The 25,011-nt window shown below is 40.5% G+C and overlaps 1 protein-coding gene across 1 annotated transcript in view; it reads right to left on the reverse strand.

Annotated features, from left to right (window-relative positions):
- Positions 1 to 25,011, reverse strand: part of LARS1 (leucyl-tRNA synthetase 1) — an 80,899-nt gene that overhangs the window by 49,665 nt on the left and 6,223 nt on the right. The window contains exons 3-15 of the mRNA XM_053297446.1: positions 24,388 to 24,475; positions 21,655 to 21,735; positions 18,631 to 18,765; positions 18,247 to 18,408; positions 17,382 to 17,494; positions 16,532 to 16,595; positions 14,576 to 14,643; positions 13,321 to 13,546; positions 12,472 to 12,559; positions 11,302 to 11,378; positions 8,881 to 8,934; positions 6,425 to 6,565; positions 4,714 to 4,791 (exon numbers count right to left, since the gene is read on the reverse strand). Coding sequence (XP_053153421.1) covers positions 4,714 to 4,791; positions 6,425 to 6,565; positions 8,881 to 8,934; positions 11,302 to 11,378; positions 12,472 to 12,559; positions 13,321 to 13,546; positions 14,576 to 14,643; positions 16,532 to 16,595; positions 17,382 to 17,494; positions 18,247 to 18,408; positions 18,631 to 18,765; positions 21,655 to 21,735; positions 24,388 to 24,475 — 1,375 coding nt within the window. The remainder of the gene's footprint in view (positions 1 to 4,713; positions 4,792 to 6,424; positions 6,566 to 8,880; positions 8,935 to 11,301; positions 11,379 to 12,471; positions 12,560 to 13,320; positions 13,547 to 14,575; positions 14,644 to 16,531; positions 16,596 to 17,381; positions 17,495 to 18,246; positions 18,409 to 18,630; positions 18,766 to 21,654; positions 21,736 to 24,387; positions 24,476 to 25,011) is intronic.

Genomic DNA, 25,011 nt, shown 5'->3' on the forward strand with positions numbered 1-25,011 from the left:
GGGCCCTGCTCCGGGTGCCGACAATGAGAGAGGCCCGGCTGTCGTGCACTCGGGACAGGGCCTTCTCTGTTGCTGCCCCCAGACTCTGGAATGCTCTCCCAGTGGTCATTCGCTCCTCGGACTCCATCATGGCTTTTAGAAAGCTTGTAAAGACTTGGCTTTTTACCCAGGCTTTTACATAATCGTTTTTACTGCTGCTTCTGGGTGTTTTTATTTCTTGTATTGTTTTATGCCTGTTTTTATATGTTTTTATACTCTTAGCATGTTGTTTTTATTGTGTTTTTATTGTATGTTTTTAACTTTTGTAAACCGCCTTGGGGCTATATTTTAACGAAAGGCGGTATAAAAATGCAAAAATAAATAAATAAATAAATAAATAAAAACTTACAGGAATGGATCACTGCTAATCCAGCTCTTCCTTACCCATGGCTTCCTTGCCCAACCTGCGAAATGGCTTTATTTTGTATAGAGTGGGACTAAATTTTTAATGCTTTTCAGCATTTATTACAGAGTTTAAGTCTGTACCACATGCAGCTCATCCAGGGTAAGTATCAGTGGACTAATATGTTAACCTCAAACAACTCCACAATCAAGAAAATCTTAAAAGATCCATCCAAGCAATCAAACAGAAGTCATGATTTGGAATACGTAATTGCCCTCTAGTGGAAAAGACGCACAATTACACTAGGCAAATCATGATGCATAGTATGATGGAAGGACACAGTATTACCAACCAAGTTATGCAAGAGAGATACCCTTCCCTTCTCAAAACTTTAGAGCAAAGATTTGAGAAACTAGGCCAATTCAAATGTCTTGTGGAACCAAGATTAAAACCTTGCATTGTGCATCTCATAGTTTCAAAAGTATGCACTCCCCTACTTGCCTTTGCAAAAGAGCCTTAGAAGTATTCCACTTCCAGTTGTGGTTAGAATCAAGCTAAGATGTCCAAAGCACTATCCCCTCTAAGCTGCGCGCCCACACAGAAAAATCTAACACACACACACACCCCGCTCAACTGATTCTAGGCCCCGCAAAGTCCCTGTAAATCTGAATAAAGATTGGCAAAGGCAGTAGTGAGATCGTCAGCAGCAGTGTAAACAAAGGGTTAAGTTCCCTTCCTGCTGCTAGTCCTGCCCCTCTCTCTCCAGCAGCCTAACTGGTTAGGCTGCATTTCTGAGCTGCTTCCTGGTCGGAAAAGCGAGAAGGAAGCTGAATGAGAAGAAGAGAGGACTAGCTGAACTTTGTTTCTCAAGGACAGTAAAACAAAAACCCTGTCCCCAACACATATCTGTTTGTTTAACCCCTGCTAACTGGGCAAAGAGGCACTTTTTTAAATGTGGTGGTTCTCTTTATTTAGCAAGGGGAGAGTAACTGGCCCTATCCAGCCCCAGTACAGTACCTCCAGGGACTGTTGCTGGTGTCTATCTTATGTTTCTTTTTAGATTGTGAGCCCTTCGGGGACAGGGATCCATCTTATTTATGTATTTATTATTTCTTTATGTAAACCACTTTGGAAACCCTTTTTTTGGAAAAATGCTACGTATATAAATATTTGTTGTTGTATTATTATTCGTTCCCCTTGCTTAAGCCACTGTGTTTCTCTTCTTCCACCCTGTATGAACCGTGTGTGTATGTGTACGTATGTGTATACACACACACACACACACACACACACACACACACACTCTTCCCTCCCAGTTTGAAAAACTTAAATGTTCCTGTGTGTACATTAAAGCCAGTTTGCTTGTGTTTCTTCTCCCCTGCTTCCCTCCCTGGTTTGGAACTCTCAAACTCTCTCTGATACAAACTTGTAAGAAAAAACCTCCCCAGCCCAAGAATATATCTTCTTGTGAGGAAATTAGTCAGTAGGGGTATTAAAAGCTTTTAAAAGAATAAGAGGGAAGTAAAAATGCTTTAACAAAACAGATCTGTTGCTGTTCCTGCCTTTTTATTTAAAAAAATATTTTAATTAAAATATTTATACTGTATGCTGCTTTTTTAGCAACAATGTTCTCAAAATGGCTTAAATAGAAAATATAAGAGAAAACAGTTATTTCACAATATGCTCCTTATAATAAATAGTATTTTATTTTGCTTTGTACTTGTAACAATAGTTCATATATTAAAAACTTACATAGTATCTTTTTAATTAGCTTATAATGAACTAAAATATCCCAGTTTATTGAAAGCGGCTTCACAAATTGCTAAAATGAGCATTAAACATTTCTCCCTCCCCCACCAAAAGTCTTATTTTTATACACTTGCTCCATCACAGGAAACTCATTTAAAAAACCCTTTAAATGCGGGCTATGCCAGCCGCCAGGAAAAGGCGACAGTGGTCTGGTCCGGCCACCGGGAATTGGCAGGTGGGTGGGAGGAGATGGCAGGCCAGCTTTCCGGCCGGCTCTCCAGCCAGAAAGCACTTGGGGGGGGGCAGAAGTGGGCTGGCTGGGCTGGCGGAGTTGCAGACGTTCTGCGCCCGGCCCAGCTAGTATACATATATTATTTTATTATGACATGTATCCTGTTCTTCCTCCAAAGAGTTCAGGAGTGGTGTTCTTCCTCTCTATTTTTATCCTCAAATCAATCCCGTGAGGGAGGAGGGTGGGGTTTTGGGGGGGCGGGGGGAGAGAGAGTCTCACCTAAAGCCCCACAGTGAGTTTCATAACTGAATGGGAAACCCAAGTCCTCCAACACTAGTCTTAACATGCTAATCACTACATCACACTGGTTCTCAATTATTATTATTTATTTATTTGATTTCTATACTGCCCTTCCAAAAATGGCCCCGGGAGGTTTACACAGAGAAATAATACATAAAAAAATAAGATGGATCTCTGTCCCCAAAGGGCTCACAATCTAAAAAGAAACATAAGATAGACACCAGCAACAGTCACTGGAGGTACTGTGCTGGGGGTGGATAGGGCCAGTTACTCTCCCCCTGCTAAATAAAGAGAATCACCACATTAAAAATGTGCCTCTTTGCCAATTGGGTGATAGCAGGAGAAAAAGGAGATTCATTTTTAGCAGTAAAGCAAACTTGTGGGGAGGAGAGTGTTGGATACCTTTAGAGAGCATGAAAGGGTTTAATTATCAAAAAGTGAGGAAGCTGTGGGCCTCAGGCAGGCCCCGTGGGCCCAAGCCCTGGGTCTTTTAAGTACCCAGGGCCTATTTAATACTCTGATTTTGTCAAGCAGCTGGTTTTGTTACTCTAATGCATCAGATTAACAAAATCTATTAGCTCCAGGATATCTAGAAGGAAATGGGAAGCCTACTGTATGACTATCAAATTATAGGGGCAACTAACACTCAGGCATTTTATAGGATAAGAGCAAGAAAACAAGGATGAATTCAAATTGAAATAAACAAAACTTACACAATGTTTAGTTTAGCTTTTTTATTATTATTTCGTAGGCAACCTTTAACCTCCAATGGCAAATACAATTGCTTTTAAAACAGAAAACAGATAAATAGAATTGTAAAGTAAACTTCTTTCCTTCCATATTTATGGCGTGTGTATCTATAGTAGTACATAATGCACATGTGCGCACACTGCCTTGATATTGCCACCCAGAACTAAACTCATTCCGCTCACTGATGAAAAAAATTAGAGGGAACGCGAGTCCAAAGTTACTGATCCTGGCTTATTCCAACCAGAATTCTTCAAAGAATCCACAATCTGAACCCCAAGTTTGAAGTGAGGTTCATAATATGGTTAATTTCAAGAGCTCTGGTTAGAATAAGTCAGGATTGCTCAGTTCAGGCATCACAACCAACCCTGGCTTGTTCCTAACAACAACTTGAAGCAGAAATAGTCCAGACAGTCACATGAGGAGGAGGGGGTGGAGAAGTTCTCATCTATGAACTTCTACTCCCAATGCTAAGAGTTGGAGCATGGAGCCAAGGTTTAATCTTGGTTCAGTGTGATGCCTCAGCCAGCCCACAATATCTTACTGTAGCCTGTCTGTTATGTGTCTCCTACACCTCCCTCCTCTCCAATGTACCAAAAAGGGACAGTTTCAAACGTCACAAAGTTTTGTCTTTAGCAAATAAAGACATGGATCAGTTCCCAAAAGAAAGCAGCAAGTTCTGCAGGATTCAAAATACTATCCTAAAAAACAGTTATTTCTATTTGATATATCAAATGTAAAATTTCTTTTACAAAGAAATCAAAGCATTTTACTTAGTGCCACTTCGTGTTACATGGCTATGACTCTGTTCCAAGCAATCAAAGAAGCTATTCTGATAATCACTAGAAACCTGGCTAAGGGAGACCAGCCTGGTTTCCAGTGAGTATCATAGTCACCAGGCTCGCAGGGGAGCCCGGTGGTTCTACAGTGGCTAGCCTGCCTAATTCCCCTCCCCTTAAACCAGGTTAATGGGTCGACATGTTTTTCTTGGTTGTGAGACCACCAACTGGGAGGCTCCTACAAGCCTCCTGGCTTTGGGGGTCTCACCAGAATGCCCTGCATGCTTGCACGGGGCATCCTGGGACTTCCAGGGGCCGGGTGCCCCCGATCCCCACAACCCCAACCAGCTCTGTGATGGAGCCGGTAGTCATGTGGGCAGCCAGCCACCCAGGGTGAGTGCTCCTCCCGCACACTGCCTTGAGGCGCTTCACTTTTATCGTGTGAAATGCCTCAAAGAGTGCCTTGTAGAAACCAGTCAGTAAAATTATGTTATGTTTTCTAAAAAACAGAAACCAATACTCACATTGTCTACCATTTTCTTCTGAATAAGCTTCTTGACATCCAGAACCTTCTGACCTTTGTATCCTTCCACCAACATTATCTGAAAAGAGAGGTCACTGCAGAGATTACAATTTGTTTCAGAAGTTATATCTAAGAGGCTGCATGGGTTAGCTGGCCTGCCTTGCAGAATGTGCCTGCAACTTCCCCTCCACAAATCTATCTAAATCCAATAATTGTCCACAGCTTATAGGTTTTAATCCTGGCAATTTTACCTCCTGCAGGCCTAATCTGCAGGAGGTAGAGGACAAAAAGATAAATATTCATATGCAGACTATACAAAGAGATTAATTACTATAGAAGATGGAGTAACTGCAACCAGATTTACTGTCTTATAGTAAAAAGAGTTATCTATTGGTTCAGTAGAGTAACATGAAGAGCTGAATAATATAAAGTGCAAAGCTAAGGAGGATACTACAACTGACCACTTGAATGCTGGGCATATAGAAGAAGAGAGCGACAGGACAGAGCACCTGACTGAATAGGAGAGAATTTCAGTTGATTTCAAATTAACTTTTGACTAAATTAAAGATTAGCCATATTGTCTTAAATATGAAGGACCTGAAAAAGGGTTGAAATTTATGAAGCCCAACCTGCAACGAAGTTGTGTCTCTAGAAATCCCTTATATATTAGTATATACAGGTCGAGAATCCTTTATCCAGACTGCTTGGGACCAGAGGTGTTCCAGATTTCAGATTTTTCCGGATTTCGGAATATTTTCATAAATGAGATATCTTGGGCATGAATGGTTACTGGGTTGTTGTTTTTTTAAAGGTTTTATTTAAAGTATATAATCAAATAAGCATTGAATTTACTCAAACATGGCATTTTAGGTGGAAATGAAACTCAGATGAAAATGAAGTTCCTTCCCACCTTCCTGCCAAGCGCCTTCCCTCCTTCCCCTCTCACACACTTTTCAATGGGATCACATTCACACACTTCTCAATGGGGTCACACTCCTTCCCACCTTCCTCTCTCTCAGACCGGCTTGAGAAGCATGTGAGTGGCAGTGCTTGAGAGGCAGTAAACAAAAGGTAGATAGCAAAGCCTGAGGAGAAGAATTAAAAGGGGAGCTAACGAGCTGAGGAAGCAACAACAGCAAGTTTAGGGGCCGTAAGCGATCGCTCCTGCAAACTGCGCGTCCCGCCCAATCCCGGCCCCAATGCTTCCCAGATGATTACAGAGCCGCCGTAATGTCCTCTCTGTGAGTTGCGGGCTTTTTGCTGCTTTGTTATACAGTACTGTATATACTCTGTTAGCTGCTGAGTTGGGGCCAGGATTGGTTTGGGGGCTGAGGGTGTTTTTTTGTGTGTGAGAGGTTGAAGCTACATGCAGTTTTTCTCTCTCTCGGAGTGGTGTCCGGATAAAAGATTCCCGACCTGTATCCAAATTAACCAGTTGAGCATGTGAGATGCTTTTCACACAAATATCATATTTAGTAAAACAACCCTCGATAATGAGCAAGGGAGTCATGCTAGATGCTAAACCAAGAGGAGGACACCAAATCCCAAAGAGCCCCAAACAAACTGATTTTGGAGTAACTCCTTCTCACTCCTGAACACACTAAAGTCAAACTGATCACCTACTGTACATTTCTCTGAGATAGTTTCCTTCTGAACTTCTGTTTTTAATTCAAAAATGCTCCTTCTCTCATAAGGCCTTAACATTTACTTACTCCCTCATAAAATCCTTTCAGGTAAATGCTCTCCTTGGCTTCAGCAAGTTTCTCTCTGTCATTTTGACTCTGGATTTTCAGCTTGTCACACATCAATGGAGCAGAAAGGCTGCCATAGCCAGGGATCTCAATGATGGGCACCTGTGAATATAAGATAGCATTGTAAAGCACTTGTAGGAATTGTGCAAGTGAATCAAGAGTCCTGTAGGGAATTCAATCCTTACTCCTGTAGCCACCAAAAAACCCCAGGATCTATATTTTATATGGTATATCAGCAGGATGTCTTGTTCACTGTCTGATGAGGTGCTAATTATGTGAACTATGAAAAGAAAAAGATGAAGCAAGTTTGTTAACTACATCACAATGCAAGAGTCTTAGATCTGAAAGACAGAAGGATAGAATATGGGGATTAGGGACTCAGAGGACTATTTTATTTGTTTCTTAGTCATATTTTTCTTTGGTGATCAAACACTATTCACATGAGAGCAGACAATATTCTATGCAATGTCCATAAATACAGTTTCAGAAATTACCCAGTGGGCACATAGTTTTCAATCTTGCATCAAAAGCATCATTTCCTGGCCTGTGCCTGTGACATATATGCAGCACCAAAAGACTGAATAAAAGCAAAGCCCCAGATCAAACAGATTCAACTTTCAAATGGAGATTCACAGCTGTACACTTCCCATTAAAGAATGAATGGGACTGACTCACTTCCTTGGTCGGCTATAGAGAAGGTTATGCAGAACCATAAAAACCTTCAGATCTCTTCTGGCATTGTTAGGACAATGCAGGACCAGAGTCATTATCTGTCTAATTGGAACTGCAATTCATTGGTGACAGCGATTGTCCCTGCCCAACTATTTGCAAACAGGGCATGTGCAACATCAGGCAATCATGAATGATAATGTATTTCCAGTGTTTACAACATTCTAACCAAAAAAAATCTTGTTCTTCCTACTATTATCACAGACAACAACAAAAATCCCGTGTCAGACAAAGAGTTATGTGTCTGGGGAATGCTAACTGAATTTGTGCATCTATAAGATTCAGAAATATGCACATACAACCTAATGTAGGGAAAATGGTAGCCCCTGAAAATACCATACACCATATAGTATGGACAAAAACATTTAATATATTGACAAATATAAATATTAATATTAATATTAATGAAAAATGATTACAATACTGTAAACAATATATATAAACACCAAATGAAAATCTAATAATAACCAATAAAAAGTTTGTAAATACCCATGTTTACAATCGTTTTATTGGTTATTATTAGATTTTCATTTGGTACTATGTGGTGTATGGTATTTTCAGGGGCTACCATTTTCCCTACATTGGGTTGTATGTGCATATTTCTGAATCTTATAGATGCACAAATTCAGTTAGCATTCCCCAGACACATAACTCTTTGTCTGACACAGGGGATTTTTGTTGTCGTGTGTGGCTTCTTGCCCTGTGTGGTCCCTTATCTTGACACTTGCTACTATTGTGACAAATACAGCTATTCAGAAAAGTTCTACGAACGAGCATGAGTGCATTTTCTAAGCCATTGCCCTCCATAAAATTACCTTCTAATGAGCATTAAAATTTCCCATCTGATAATCAACTGGCTCTGCACATCTAGTACTTTGGCATGAAAAGCAGAGCACTATTGGGCTGACAGAATATACTTTCAGTTAAAATGAACTATTCATGCTAAATTCAAACTAGCCTCTTTCCTTGGGCACTTAAATTCAAACTAGTCTCTTTCTTTAGGCACTTAATGTAAAAGCAAACATGGGGCTGGAAACTGGTGTTGGTTGGTGGGTCCATCCTGCATCTCTACTTCACAAATAATTCCTAAGAAGTGAATTTGTTAGGAATTACTTGTGAAGTAAAGTGTGAGATGCAGGATGGACCCACCAACCAACACCAGTTCCCAGCCCCATGTTTGCTTTACATTAAGTGCCCCATGCATTCCTGCATCCATTAACCACAGAGTCTTTCCCACAAATAGGTATCTTGCCTGCCATCACACAACCCTTATGAAAATATCCTCCCAAACACCAAGGTTTGGCAACTAAATACTTTAAAAGAAAAAGCAGATGCACACCACACTGGCCTCCAGAGATGGGTCCCAAGTACTACATGTGGGAGGAGGCTCCTGCAGGGGAAGGCCCACTTCCTCCTCTCCCCACAGAAGCCTCTCCTGAGAATTGAAGGATTCTTGCAAACAGGATTAGATCAGGTGTGGGGTCATTAGTGTGTGTGGGGGGGGGGGGGGGCGGTTTGCCTCAAATCTGGCAGAGGTGCTTTTCAAAAGCAAAATCCATCAAGATTTTGTTTTTATGGTAGAATTTAGAAGAAATTAAGCAGATGTAAATCTCCTGGAGACAATGCAAAGACTGAAATGCAGATGACCAACATGCTTATTAATCACAAGCATATTTCACTGAACTTACTGGTTCAAATGGCAGGACCATTTCATCTTTAATGCCATACTTAGCCCGAAATGCCTATAAAGAAATTAGAAACAGAGTTTTTATCTCATTCATAATTAGAAACAAACAATTATGGTGGACAACATTCTGATGAGTTAGTCATGACTAAGTACCACTGCAATCAATGAGACAAGTTAGTCAGGACTAACTTAACCTGGATGTTTTCCAGTGTTTTTAAAATAGCATTACCTGACTTGAAAGGTTTTTGCTACAGTGTTTAATAGATTTAATTAGTTAAACTTTTGATTGAGCAAAGAAGTAGTTGATCAATTGGGCAGCAGATTGGTTAAAGCCAATTATTTTTAATACACCTACTTATTAGAAAAATGCAGATGGCAAACATCTCTTTGGAGGCATTCATTCTTCTCTTTCATGGCAGAGAGGAGTGGGGAGAGAGTGCCTTTTCTAAGATTATGCCTGCCATGATGAACATATGGCCTTATCTACAAAGAGTATTATTTTTGCTTCAGAACTATTCTATTTTCACGCAATTTTCCCATTTGTGAAATACACTAGAATGTATAAAACTGATCAATGGCAGAACATCTTCCATTTGCAGAGTTACCAACTGGAGGTTTAGTTACTAACTGGACAAATTGCTAACTGGAGGTTAGGTCTGCAATAATCAAACATGACAGATAGTGGCTAGTTACCACAACTGTGGTACCTGAAGCAACTAAGAACATAAGAACTTAAGAACAACCCTGCTGGATCAGGCCCAAGGTCCATCTAGTCCAACATCCTGTTTCGCACAATGGTCCACCAGATGCCGCTGGAAGCCACAGGCAGGAGTTGAGGTCAAGCCCTCTCTCCTGCTGTTACTCCCCTGCAGCTGGAACTCAGAAGCATTCTGCCTTTGAGGCTGGAGAAGGCCTTTAGCCCTCCATCTAGTAGCCGATGATAAACCTCTCCTCCATGAAGTTATCCAAACCCCTCTTAAAGCCATCCAGGTTGTTGGCTGTCACCACATCTTGTGGCAGAGAATTCCACAAGTGGATTATGCGTTGTGTGAAAAAGTTCTTCCGTTTGTTGGTCCTAGATTTCCTGGCAATCAATTTCATGGGATGAACCCTGGTTCTAGTGTTATGTGAGAGGGAGAAGAATTTCTCTTTCTCCACACCATGCATGATTTTATAGACCTCTATCATGTCTCCCCGCAGTCGTCTTTTTTCTAAACTAAAAAGCCCCAGGTGTTGTAGTCTTGCCTCATAAGGAAGGTGCTCTAGGCCCCTGATCATCTTGGTTGCCCTCTTCTGCACCTTTTCCAGTTCTACAATGTCTTTTTTTATATGTGGTGACCAGAATTGTACGCAGTACTCCAAGTGTGACCGCACCATAGTTTAGTATAAGGGCATTATAATATTAGCCGTTTTATTTTCAATCCCCTTTCTAATGATCCCTAGCATGGAATTGGCCTTTTTCACAGCAGCCGCACATTGAGTTGAAACTTTCAACGAGCTGTCCCCCACGACCCCAAGATCCCTCTCCTGGTCAGTCACTGGCAGCTCAACTAGATGATACTTGGCTTGTAAGCATGTCAGGGAAACATCTTACTTGTACTGTAGAAGGTGAAGCACATCCCAGAGGTTGTTAAGAGGATGGAATCCACTTTACAGCAGTGGTGCTAGAGATGCTTTCCTATGGGTTTTACAACAGCACTGTGTGATGCATTTAATGGTTCAGCTCAATACGTACAGGACCAGTCACACAGTTCTTTACTACCTGATTGCCCCATCCAATCCCAATTCTCAACCCCACAGAAAAATGGTTCCCATATCTTTGATGTGACATCTAAGATAGGTTCCCAACCTTATGACCCCAGATGTTGTTAGGGATGGATCTGCAGATCAGTGGTAGAGCACCCGCTTTGCATGCAAAAAGGTCCCAGGTTCAACTCCTGACATCTCCAAAGAGGGCTGGGAAAGAGTCCTTCCTGAAACTTTAGAAAGCCACTACCAGTCATTGTAGACAACACTGGATAGATGGACCAATGGTCTGACTCAGTATATGGCAGTTTCCTCTGCGCCTATGTACAATTCCCATCATCCCCAGCCACAAATGGCTTGGGATGGGATGGAAGTTGTAGTCCAACAACATGGGGAGACCAAAGGTTGGGAACCTCTGATCTAAGGAGTGCCTGTTTCTGTAGATAATGTTAAGGGCAGTCCTCTTCATACCAGTCTTACTGTACCAATGCACAGGAAATGAAATTCAACTGATATGGCCTGAGTTATACAGGAGTTTGACAATAAAAATGTCTATCTATTTACATGTATGTGGCATTTCAGGAGAAGCTTCAGGGCATACATTATTTTAGCTGTTACTCTACAATTTAACAAAAAGCAGGAGACAACTTTCAGGATACAAACTAAAGAGGCTCACCTGTTTTTTCTTTAAGTCTCTCAAGGCTGCAATGTCATCTGGAGCATCAGATGGGACACTTGTCACCACTCCGGTACCTAACAAAGAATGTTCAGGAAGCATAATTATTCCATTGTGATTTTTATAGCAAAATAGACATGAAAAATGCCCAAATAAACGACAATTTTCGAAAAGGTTTCTATGCACAGGTGTGCGTATGTGCAAATTCAAAAGTGTAAAGTCAAATTAAAAATCATTTCAGTCTTACGTTTATGTTAGGTGGAAGAAATGGGGGTAGGGGGCTAATACAGCTCTTCTTGTAAGTTTGTACTGAAGTAATAAACTTACTTCAGTATATACTGGCTGTTATGAAATACATTTTAGTACCAGCCAGACAATACTCTTACATTGACTGCTTTTTCTGATCACATGTGGCTGCTCCCTCTCTGAAACTTCAAAGCAAAGCAACTCTGCTGATAACTCGGACACATTTCAGAGAACTAGGAGGATAAGACAGAGTAATGTCTCAGCTTTTTAAAACTTGTTTTTAAATTGTTCTGATTATTTAATTGTTGTTTTATGATGTTTTTAATTGTTAATCATTGTTTTATGCTTTATAATTTTTGTTTTAATTATTAACTGATTTTAATGGTGTTTTAATGTAAACCACCCTGAGCCTTTTGGAAGGGCGGTATAAAAGTTTTAATAATAAATAAATAAATAAATAAAGTCACACAAAAGAAATGATGGAGGAAACATGTGTGTTTTTTCCCCATTTTTGTCTTAACGAATGTTTTACTTTGTTTTTATTCTGTTGTAAACCGCCCAGAGACGTAAGTTTTGGGCGGTATAAAAATGTTCAAATAAATAAATAAATAAATAAATAAATAAATAAATAAAACTTAGACATAAAATAAAGGAGGGAGCAAGATGTTGATGTCTTCAAATTTTTTTTATAAGCAGATTTGGAAGGCAACCAAAACTGCATCTAGTGTGGCTTCCTGCCTAAAGGCAAAATGATCCAGCTACTAGCCATCACGGGTCAGCCTATGGAATCCAAACCACAGAAAGCAAAAAGCAGATAAGAGATGCATTACAGAAAGCCGTGTGCAGAGCAAATGGCGAAAAGGAAAGTTGCTAGTGTTGTGCATGAGATGTTACTGTTTACAGAGGAAGAGTCAGAAGCCTTACCTTTATTTTCTTTAATGGTCAACATAGGAAGAGCATAGATGACTTTGTAGGATGTTAGAGGGGCAGAAAGTGCAGCCCCAAGAATCTCCTAAATAAGAGAGAGGCATTATTTATATGAGGTGGCAGCTTGTCACATTATCCTCAGGTGATCCCCTACAACTTATGCACAATTAACAAATACATTTAAAATATATATTATGCTAGAGATAAAACCTTGAAGCCCAAGACTTCCTTCCCCTCCACTCCCACAACTACTACTAGGAATGTTTACACACAGCTTTTCACCAACTCCATATACAGAACTGTACTCCACCACAATCAACTGAACACTGCTCTTGAAATCCCCCAACTCACAGGAATGCCTTGCAGGAGAAGCATGAAGAGCTACACCTAGAGCGGGAAGGAACCCCCACAATGTATTCATAAAAGGGCCTTCTGCTCACACACTGGATCTCTGGATCCAAACCGCGGCCTTTTGGAAGTGATTCTATGGCTAATGGTAGTTTGTTGCTTTTGGGACCAGACCAACGCAGCCCAAAATGGCAAAGGAAGGCATTAGCACAGCATTTCTATGCCCACATTTTTATTTTTCTGCACAGAGTGCTACATTGTAACACGGCAATTTGCCATTGAAAGCAGTCAATTTCAGCAGCATAAACACTGGTCCTGGAGGTGACTGCACACATTCCCCAGATCATGTAAAGACTGTGTGAGAAAGAACCTTCAGCTTAGCACCAATACAATACACTGGTGGCACAGGTAAATCCAAGTTAAATATTCCTCTAAGCTTGTCTGTGGATATGCATATGCCACACGAATCATTTTATCCAGACGTCATAAGATGCTCACCTCTCCCATGAGCTCCTTCACAACAGGTACTACTCCATTGGTTTTTGTGAAGCCTTGATAGGACATATTCCTGGCAGCTCTCTGTGTGCAAATAAAAATATCGCCATTCACAGTCTCAAAGCCAATATACTTCATATCAGGGCGAACCCAACAATTAGTCTGCCCAAACATGGTCTCTGGTCGTAGAGTAGCAGCTACCAAGAAGATATTCTTTCCTTTAAGGCCACTGTAAAATAAAATAAAATAAAATAAAAAATATAGTTTAGAAAAATATTTTGGAACCAATTATTTATGAGATGCCCCCAAAGAATAATTCAAGAAGCTAAAACTGCATATTTGAAATTCTATAGCCTACTGCCAATATCCCCAATAGATGATATTATTTATAGTGATAAACATTCTCCATTTTGAGAGCTCCAGCCAAATTAATCTGGCAATACAATTAAGACTTATCACACAGATAACCCATACAATCAGATTGTCTCAGAAAGGTTTCACAAGACCTCAGCCATCCACAGCAACCTGATACATGTCTATGATGTGTTTGGGTTTTTGTTTCGTTTTGTTTTAAAATGTAAGTTATCCTAAAAGTATCCATCCACTTGGTAAGGTTCATTTTCCAGCGCCAAGTATTAATCAGAGTTTTTAATATGGCGTCTACTCACACAGGAGTTCCCCGGGGCTGCAGCACTCACTCAAGTTGTTTAAGGAAACAGAGAAAATTAACGAAAATTGAACCCATTTCAGCACATTCATTTTGCATACTAGAAAACAAAGGAATATCTCTGTTGCTACCACATTAAAATGTGAGCAGAAAGAGAGTTCAAAACAGCCCTGTTATAAGAGAGACATAACTTTTCATAGTCATCTAAAATTGGTAGTTGTCACCACATCTCACTGATTCCAGCAAATTCAAGATATAACCAATGATGAAAAGCAATCTATTTTAACTCTTTATCTGAATATATTTCTACTGCAAAGTTTTAAGAAGTACATTAAATCAATCTTTAGAACTTGTAAAAAAAGAAAAGTTCTATCTGGGTCACATAAGAACAGCCCTGCTAGATCAGGCCTAGAGACTATCTAGTCCAGCATCCTATTTCACACAGTGCCCCACCAGATGCCTCTGTGGAGCCCTCATGCAAAAGAGGAGGGCATGCCCCCTCTCCTGCTGTTGTTCCCCTGCAACTGGTATCGAGAAGCATAGTGCCTCTGAGGCTGGATGGATGAACCAATGATTATCCAAGAGACTTACCTTAATTTCACAGGGTAAGGTTCTACCACCTTCATTTTTATTAAAGTGTATTCTTGAGGTCCCACACCCTAAAGAGCCAACACACAATGAGTCACCAAATGTACTGAAGAACACTAGCTCTCATATTATTTTAACACTATATAACCCTCCTTCCCCTGTTAAAAAACAAAAACACAGGGCGGCTTACAAAGCAAAGACAGAGATTAAATATACAATGCAAATAAAGATGATGGGCTGTATCCAGAGAGGCACTAGCAGAAGAGTTAGCTCAAGTTCTTTTCTCAGGCCCCTCTTCTCACTGCAACCCCATGCCACTGAAAAGCTGAGGGACCCTTCATAGTGCCAAGGGGCATACTGCAAGGTGCCTGGAGCGGGAGGGGAGGGTCCCCGGAAACCATTCTCTCCCCATCCAGCAACCCATAGTACATATCTTGCCATTGCTGAAGGTCCCCCAACTTCGTAAGATTTGGGCGGTATAAAAATATGTCAAATAAATATGTTAATAAATAAATAAATAAACTTCCCAAATGGCTTTTCAACAGCAACAGGGCTACAGTGAGGAGGAGGTCCCTGAGAAAACACCAGGGGCAGTACCAGGAGGAGGAAGCAAGACATTATTATTATTATTATTTTTACATTTATATCCCACTCTTCCTCCAAGGAGCCCAGAGCAGTGTACTACATACTTGAGTTTCTCTTTCACAACAACCCTGTGAAGTAGGTTAGGCTGAGAGAGAAGTGACTGGCCCAGGGTCACCCAGCTAGTTTTCATGGCTGAATGGGGATTTGAACTCGGGTCTCCCCGGTCCTAGTCCAGCACTCTAACCACTACACCACGCTGGCTGGCCACTGCACATTGGGAAAGGGAGTGGGGACACAGGGTCCATGTTACTTGCTGATCTATTCTGAGACTTTCTGTGCAGAGTCCTGTACCACGACAGAGGACTGGGGCACACTTCCCTCAGTAGTCCTGGATGACAAGGGGAAAAGAAGACACTAGGAGTTTGAGGGGTAGCACAAGATGGCCTGATCTCCCTTTGAAGCAAGCTGTGATTAGCTTGTCCTCTTCAATCTTCTTTCTTCGCACCAACCAGTGGAGAGGGAGAAATAGCCAGCTGTAACCGGTCCCCCAGCCAGGCTGTGATCCTGATTCTGTTCACTTTGGAGGCAGGAGAGAGACTGGCCATGTGTGAAGAGTGCAGAGTGCCTCCTAGGCCACATCTGAGCAAGTGCTACTTCAAAGAACCTGCCTCTAGTGGACAGAGTAGGAAGTACCCATAGTACTGAACCAGTGGAGGACTACAAGAAGAAGGGCTGACACTAACTCTGTTCCACTAGCACTGCTCTGGATGCCACCCAATATAAAAGCAGCAGCCTAAAAAGATATATAGATTTCACTAGATTAGCCCATATATCAATTAGAAGTCCAGATACTGTGCTATCCCTGCTGATTAATGCACATTCATCTATGGAATAGATGCACAATCACACAAGAATAAGACTTTCACTAATCCAGAAGAGGGGATGGGAAGGAATTTAGGGTAAACAACGCAAACTACTACACACACAGTGGCCAGGATCGAAAGCGTTTGCCCAAGAGCCAGTGGATATTTCTCTCCCTCTCCAAAGCTAACATCTGATTCTGTATCACAAACTCCCTCAAGCTATTTCCCTCACTTTAAAAGCAGCTTGCCATGCAACAATATTGGAGCAGTGAGGAAGAGGAAGGGAAAGCTGCTGACTGAGGAAACACAAGTATATGGGTGCCTTGGCCTCACAGAACTACTTCCACAGTTCTTTGGAGTCCGACACTATATGCTACCCAAACACTCTAGGTTCCCATTTAGAGATTCAAGAGAATTAAAGTAAGAATTCAAAATATATTGCACATTACCCTTCCTAAGTTCAAAAGCAATGAATCTGTCAACAGTCAAATGTTTCAAAGTGATTTGTTACCTCCCCTGTCTGCCTGTCATGATCCATGCATGGCTGTCCATCTTTTGGTGAATAAATGGTGTATCTAAAAGACAAATTCATTCATTATTGAGTTGTGTGAAAGGAAGCCTTTGTGTCTGGAGGTCACAAAACAAAACTCAGATTTAACAAACATGCCAATAAGAGTTTCCATTTACATGGGCCCTATGTAGAACAATTCCAAGGGGAACTCTGCTGCTTAGAAAGGAAGAAATTGAGTGTTGTTCCTGGTTTCCCATTCTGCTTTCACCTCCTACTGAAAATCTGTAGACCACTGTAACTGGTCAATATGTCTCTAGTTCTCACTTGACTGAACTAAATTTTAGTATACTCAGCCTTAATGATTTAGTACACTTAGCAGATGTTTTAACATATAGAACTACATACAAGGTAGGCTCCTTCTCCCTTTGCCAAAGCTAAAGATACAAAATAAAAAGTACCCACTTCAGTATAATTATAGATCTACTCATTTACCAAACATGCAAGCATTATTTGCAGTTTTACCAAATACTGTGACTACTGTTTCCTCCAATATAATTATTTAGCCTACTCCACTTAATAAATCACTGTTTGAAGTAAAAAAAAAATCTTTATTTCATCAATGAGATAACTCATCCATGTTTGAAGATGCATCTATATTCCCCATATTTCCAAAGAAACATCCACAAATCGTCACATGAAAGAAACTCTTGAAAACTGAAGTTGTGTGCATAGAATCATAAATAACTGCAAAAACTACATTTATGGAGCAGCACAAAATAGGTAGGCAAGAGCAGACTTTAGTTCATTATCAAATTTTAAATTTACAGAAACATTAAGAAAATATACTTACCGTTTTCCAAATTTAATTTTATTTCTTTCTCTCAGGGTTAGAAATTGCCATCGTACAAAAGAATCATAATAGGGGTTAACATCAGTGGTGATGAAGGAACGCCTCCAATCTATCTGAAAATATACAAAAATGAAGATTTTTAAACCAAGGGAACTTTCAGAAGCAATCTGTGATAGGACACTAGTCCTATTCACAAATTACGTTTAACGCATGTACAATCTGTGCACAGTGTACACATGTAAAGATCTTTATGTATGTACAGTTATTCACATGTTCAATGCATGTAGTACTCTTCTTATCTGAACCACGTAGAACACTTCCTATCGGAACCACGCATTTAAGGGACCTCCACCCAGGTTCACTTATAAAGTAAATGTATATAAAGTCATTCACACAAAAACATGTACACATGTCAGACATCTATAGATACTGATGATACGTACAGCATAATTTCTGAATAGGGCTATAGGCATCAACTCTTCATAGGATGGAAAAAGATCTGCTGGGCTTGCATAAACCTAAACAGCACTTTATATCTCAATAATATTTTTGGTCAAGTTGTTTCAGTCTTAAAAGGGTATTTTTGTCTGAAATAGGCACATCCAAACATTTCCTATAAATATGAAGGAATATTTATGAAATGCTCTTCAAATAATTTCGATCTATGTGACTCGATATTGTATTAAAAAGTGTTTATACAACATAATGTAAAGTTAAGATACGTTAAGAGGAGGGGAATGGAATCCTAAGACAAACTTTTTTAAAAATCATAATTTTATTAGTACTACTACTGATATATACCGCTTTTCAACAAAGTTCTCAAACCAGTTTACATAGAAAAATAATAATAATAAAGGAAAGGTACCTTCAGTCCCATACTCTTTAAATCTTGAATAGCTAGAGGTGGGAAGTAATCAAGCCAATGCTCAGCCTCTGAAAACTTCACTATTTCATCATCGGAAAGGCCTAAAGACTTCATGATTCCCCACTGGTATTTGGAGGAGCCAGTCTTGGCAGCAGCCTTACTCTTCAGAGAAAACGATAAAGCAGAGTAAATAGGTAGCAGAAAAAATATAGGGCAGCATCATGTAAGAATCTTAGCAGAAATAACTACAGTACTAGAAGAAATTCAGTTTGATTAGGTCCAAGGAATACATTTCAGGAGAAAGTATGCAAGGATAAAGCTGTACTTTTGAAATGGAAAAAAATCTTCAATGGCATCATAATGCATTTGTTCTTGAAGCAATACCTTTTTGCCTTTAGCCTTGTCTTTGATGACAACTTCTTCCCCCTTTGACTCCTCCTCTTCCTCCTCCTCTTCATCAGGGAATTCTGGTGGACAGCCATAAAGCTCCATTTCTCTTTTCAACTTATCTGCACATGCCTATGAGAAAATCTGCACAATGGGCTCAACAGCTATGGTTAGGGCAACAAGTAATGCATACAAGATTTGGGATCAACTGCTTTGACATTTCCAAACATCACATTTTAATATTTTCTAAGAGTTGGATTTCACAATATGTCGCAAGTGAACTGTCATGCTGGTTCCCCAATAAGTTTGAGCACTGGCATATTCTCAAATATATGGCCTAATCACTTTCACTTCCAAGAGAGATACTGAATGTGTAGAGTAATCTAAAGTCTCTAATGATGATCTAAATTCCTGTTGATATTTACAGATTCTGATGAAACATGCAATTTACATACACAAAGACCTTTCTGCCTGTGGAACAGGCCAGCATTCGATACCTTTCAGAGGTCCATTCTCTCACCAGTACACCGTGGTCAGGGTCTAAAGACGCACACAAATAGTGCCATACAATAGTGCCATGTACCCAAAAAAAGCTCTGAGTAGCCCCATATATATCCCCACAGTAGCAGACCACTTTTGAAACTGAGGAGACTTTTAAAAACAGATTATGATGGGGGGTCTGCTATTCAAAGTAAAAACAAACAGCCACCAGGCATGCCTAAATCCTTGGGCACATCTGAAGTAACTCAATGCATCCCAGCCTGCCACTTACAGCAATAAAACTATAATCCCATACATTAAAATAACTGATGTGAGCACATGAGCACTACTATGGTAATTATCAATTGACAGTACTATGCTTAAACAAAAAAAAACCCAGATCTTTAACTACAATATTCCAAAAGAATATGTTGGGGTCAGAATATTAGCTGACCCCAACCTAATACACAAGCCAGATACACCACTTTGCCTCTGAACACAAAAAGACAGGTTGCTTACCTGTAACAGATGATCTGGAGGTAATCCATTGTATTCATAAGGAATGGGTTCTGCGCCTGCCCAGGGACCTCACGGATCAATTAGCTAGCTCCTCACGCTGGCCCAAACTGCCAAGCACATGACCGTGCTTCCGTTTATCCTAGGCCAGGCATCCCCAAACTGCGGCCCTCCAGATGTTGCTGAACTACAACTTCCAGCATACCCAGCCACAAAAAATTGGCAGTTAGGGCGCGCTTCGGTCAGTTTCTGGCGGACCGGCAGTTGCCTTCCATGACAAGTATAAATGTCATTACCCTCATTACCCAGCCTTTCCATCCTTGCAGGGAAGTCGGGCCGGTTTTACAAATACAACAGATTACCTACAGATCATCTGTTACAGGTAAGCAACTTGTTTATCTGGAATGTAATCCATTGCATTCATAAGGAATGGGTGACTAGCCAGCTGAGAATTAACCCAGGCAGTGGGTCCATAATTTCTTTAATAATCAAGGTAGGATATGCTTCAGGACTCCACGTTCGAACTCCCCTTCCCTTGTCTGTCTCAAGTCAATAGCATAGTGTTTAATGAATGGCTGGTCCAACAACCAAGTCGCCGCCTTACACATCTCTGCCATTGAAATGCCCGCTAAATGCCCTCTATACGCCAATCTGATCATCTGGACAATCCAGTGTGATAGTCTTTGTCTTGTAACTGGTTGGCCCTTAGACCTTCCCCTGTACATCACAAAGAGTTTGTCTGTGGAGTGCACCTGCCTCGTAGCTTATAAGTAATACAGCAGAGCGCGCCGCACGTCCAATGTGTGCATAGTTCTTTCCAGCTGCGTTTCAGGATTCAGAAAGAATGTAGGCAGAACTATATCCGTGTTAATATGAAAATCTGTCTAAATCTTATTTATTTATTTATTTATTTATGATTTGATTTGATTTGATTTGATTTGATTTCTATACCGCCTTTCCAAAAATGTCTCAGGGCGGTTTACACAGAGAAATAATAAATAAATAAGATGGATCCCTGTCCCCAAAGGGCTCACAATCTAAAAAGAAATGTAGACACCAGCAACAGTCACTGGAGATACGGTGCTGGGGGTGGACAGCCCTCAGTTGAACATTGCTGCGCAGCCAACACCACGAGTGGGAACTCAACATGGTCTACCTGAAGGATATATTCAACAACTGGGGTTGGCCAGAAATAGACCTCTTTGCAACTGCTGCGAACGCAAAGTGTCGGACATACTGCTCACATGCAGGAATAGGCAGGCACTCCCTGAGGCTGTGCTGTGGATCACCACAGCGAGAAGGGTTAGTGAACTAGCGGCCCTCAGGGCAGATCATCCCAACCCCGATGTCGAGGGTCTCAGCATTGGAGGGCGAAGCACATCATCATAAAGGCCCGCTCTTAAGCATAATGCCTGATTCTTCAGCGTTTGTTTCGAGAACGAAGATCAAATTTTACAAGTTGTCATATTATGTTGTTCCCCGAAACACAGCAAGCATCATGAGTGTCCGTCGAAGGTAATTTTGCATGACACTCAGAGCAGCATTTATACAAAGTCTTTGGGTTAGCAGCGTCAGCCATCGCCCCGAGGGGCGGGAAACAATCGTTTTTACACTTAGTTCAAAGGGTCTTCAGAGCCGAGTCCATTTTCCAGTCAAAAGTCCAAGTCCAACCATTCTTCGTCATCCAGTCCAAGTCGTTTTTCCAAGTTAAAAGAAGTAAGTCCGAGGAGCTATACAATCCGAGGTGTAGACACAACGGCAGTCTAACAGAAACTGACTGAAGCGTGCCCTAACTGCCTAGGATAAACGGAAGGACCGTCACGTGCTTGGCAGTTTGGGCCAGCGCGAGGAGCTAGCTAATCGATCTGTGAGGTCCTTGCGCAGGCGCAGAACCCATTCCTTATGAATGCAACGGATTACACTCCAGATCCTATATTACTTTATTATAGAACTGGACTGCGCATGAGATTCTCCACCACCACCACCAGGAGAAAGTTATGAATGAAAAACAGAGCTCTAATTTACCTTAATAGGCATGCCAGTACAATGCAGTCCGAAAGGGAATAGACAGCTTTTCCCCTTTAGCCTTTGGTACCCAACTGCGAACTGTAGAAAACAAACACAATAGCAAGCATTATACTAATACAGCCTGTATCGAATGAGTTTTGAAGAAGAAAAAATGAGAAGATGAAACATACAGGATTGTAGACAGGGAAAGGATCAGGCATGAATGGAGGGATCAGAAGCATTAAAAAATAAAAGTATAAAATTTTTAATAATAAATAAATAAAATTAAGAAACCTTTGTATTTAGTGTTAAAACGCACTTACAAACAAACAACTTACAAACAAAGCTCCACCATATTAACATTAAAGTGGAACATATTAGGAACACAGGAACATAGGAAACTGCCATATACTGAGTCAGACCATTGGTCTATCTAGCTCAGTACTGTCTTCACAGACTGGCAGCGGCTTCTCCAAGGTTTCAGGCAGGAATATCTCTCAGCCCTATCTTGGGGATGCCAAGATGAGAACTTGAGAACCTTCTGCTCTTCCCAGAGCAGCCCTATCTTGGAGAAGCCAGGGAGGGAACTTGAAACTTTATGCTCTTCCCAGAGTTGCTTCATCCCCTGAAGGGAATATCTTGCAGTGCTCACACATCAAGTCTCCCATTCATATGCACCAAGGGCAGACCCTGCTTAGCTATGGGAACAAGTCATGCTTGCTACCACAAGACCAGCTCTCCTTAATTAATGAAGTTCCAAACTTACAAACACCAACTCACACATACAAACAAGTAATCCCTCATAGGAACTGTATGTGTTCTGAGTTATGAACATCCAACTTACAGACAAACATTTGGAACACAACCCCGTTTGAAAGTTCAAGACTCCCTGTACTTCCTTATGCAACCATTGTACTACAACTACCACAGTACAAAATTTGAAACTAATAAGAAAGCACCTTAAAATCATTAATTCCAACATCTTTACAGCACAGAAAACAGAAACAGTCTAAATTGTATAAAAACGTAATTTTTCTCAAGGGCTGTGGATGGGAGGCAATATATTTTAAAAAGTTTGCACAAAACAGATATCCAATTAAGTTAAAACTCATGTATGGCCAAATAAAACATCTTCCATTTGTTCCGAAAGTACTAAAAACTTCAGTGGTAGGACAACCACCAACTACGTGCCACTGCCAAATGACCTGCTCCATGGAAGGTATACAAGTTTCATTGGTCAGTCTATGGCCTACTTCTAACTGAGAACGAAGGTATACCTATGTCTGGACTGTACTACTTCAGGTTGCAGGTGGAGGCTCACATGAATGAACACTCCATCATACAAAACAATTTCCTTCACATAAAAAACCAATACGATCACAACTTACCTATGGAGCCCAGTTAGGCCTTTATAAAAAATTTTACCCATTTAGAAAGAACACAGTCAGGTTTTCTTAGAGCTTTGTTTAGTACTCCCAAATGTACTGCTAATGCAGTACTGTGTCAAGAGGCCAGACTACCCAAGGTGGAAACTAGGGTTCGGAGAATTACTATTAACTACTGGCTGAAGATTCATTTGTAGCCAGTAGGTTTAATACCTTTCTTTCTTGCTATCTCCCCCCATCCCTCCTGGTCTGAAAGGAGTCAACAAACTGGTGTCAATAGGGTTAGACCCTGAATATCTGTTGGAGATGGGCTTCCAGGGTGCAAAGGCTCTGGTTTACCAACGTCTTCTGGATATTGAGCTACAAAATGAGACTGCCCTTCTCCCAAAACTGTACAGACCTTTAAAATCATGGCTAGGATTTTCTACTGCTCCATATTTATCTAGTACCATCTTTTCCAAGTATCGCTGGACCTTTTCTAGAGCCTGTTTTAATGCACTGCCATCTGCATTACTTTATGGCAGATCCCATCATTGGCCAATAGAAGTACAAATTTTCCCTTGTAGCTCTAATGAAATTGAGACGGTTGCTCATATCCTGCTTCATTGTGAATTGTATAAAGAGGTTAGGAAACGCTTCATTGTACCCTTATTATCACGACATTTTGGTTGCTGTCGAAGCAGTAGTCCTAATTATCTACTAATGAATTTTCTTCTTGAAGAAAGGATGCTGATATTTCTTACCCAGTGGCAAGGTTTTGCTACATTTCTAGCAGAATCCGGAGTATACAGATGTAGGGTGAGTCTTTTGGGATTATCTGAATGTATTTTGTGATTTGTTCTTGCTATGTATTTATTTGCTTTACTGGTCAATGGACTGAATAAAGATGATTGATTGAAAACCAACATATTGAAAACCAATATGTTAGGTTAGAACTTCTTAACATCTAGTTTTCCACATGGAGGGAATGTTTTGAATACAGGAACATTCAGTCATGTTATCCCCATCTTGCAACCTGAAGTGGAATAGCCCAGAACTAGCTATGTTAAAGTGGAACAGGATATAGGACAAGAGGTGGTCTCTCTGGCATACTGGGGTGTAGACTGTATAGGGGAAGTAACAGTAAGGAGTCATTAAAGAGTCAGGAGCATAGTTGCAGCTTGTCTCCACATTCTACATGAACGAAGCTTTCATTACATCTTCTCTAAAAGTTGTGTAGGTTAGAACAGAGAAGATGTACAAGTGACAGCATTTCACTATTATTTTTTAATCAAGAATATGTACGTGGTACTCAATTGTCTCAAGGATGAACATCAACTTCCATTAAGAGGCTGGTGTTCAGTTGATAACAGAAGGAAATTCTTACCTCACATTTAGATAAAGAAAATGTGTGTCCCAGATGAAGCCGGCCATTCATGTATGGATATGGAAAGGTGACAAAATACTTGCCATTGCTGAGTAGAGATTACAAAATAAGACAGACATCACCTAGTGTAAAGAAATTAAACCCAAAGACAAATACGTGCAGTCCTAAACTTGATTTCCATAAGCAGTTACAGAATGGTGAAAATTAATTTCGTTTGAGGGGAGGGTGGGACACAGATTGACTCGTGTATAGATACTAAGAATGTCATATATTTTTAAAAGTAGCAGAGACTGCAAATCTTTCAAGCTCTCCTACATCAGTAGTTTTCGATAGAACTATGCCCTATATGTGGCTTCTGGATCATGCTGCGTAATATAAATCTAAAGCTAGTTAAAACTTCTTACACCAATTACAAAGCTTAAGAACTGAGGAACTCCAACAATTGAACCAAAATTGACCACTAAAGTACAAAATCAATAGCCACTCAATGTTGATTTTCTTCAGTTTATTTCTTCAGAGCAAACTCACAATGCTAGCTCTGGTCCATACCAACCACTTCAAGCAAATTTGCCTGGTTCTCAGGCATAACTGGGATTAGTATAAATTCAAAGTACCACTTATCCT

This window comes from Hemicordylus capensis, chromosome 2 (assembly GCF_027244095.1).
Source record: "Hemicordylus capensis ecotype Gifberg chromosome 2, rHemCap1.1.pri, whole genome shotgun sequence".
In the NCBI taxonomy this organism is placed as follows: Eukaryota; Metazoa; Chordata; class Lepidosauria; order Squamata; family Cordylidae; genus Hemicordylus; species Hemicordylus capensis.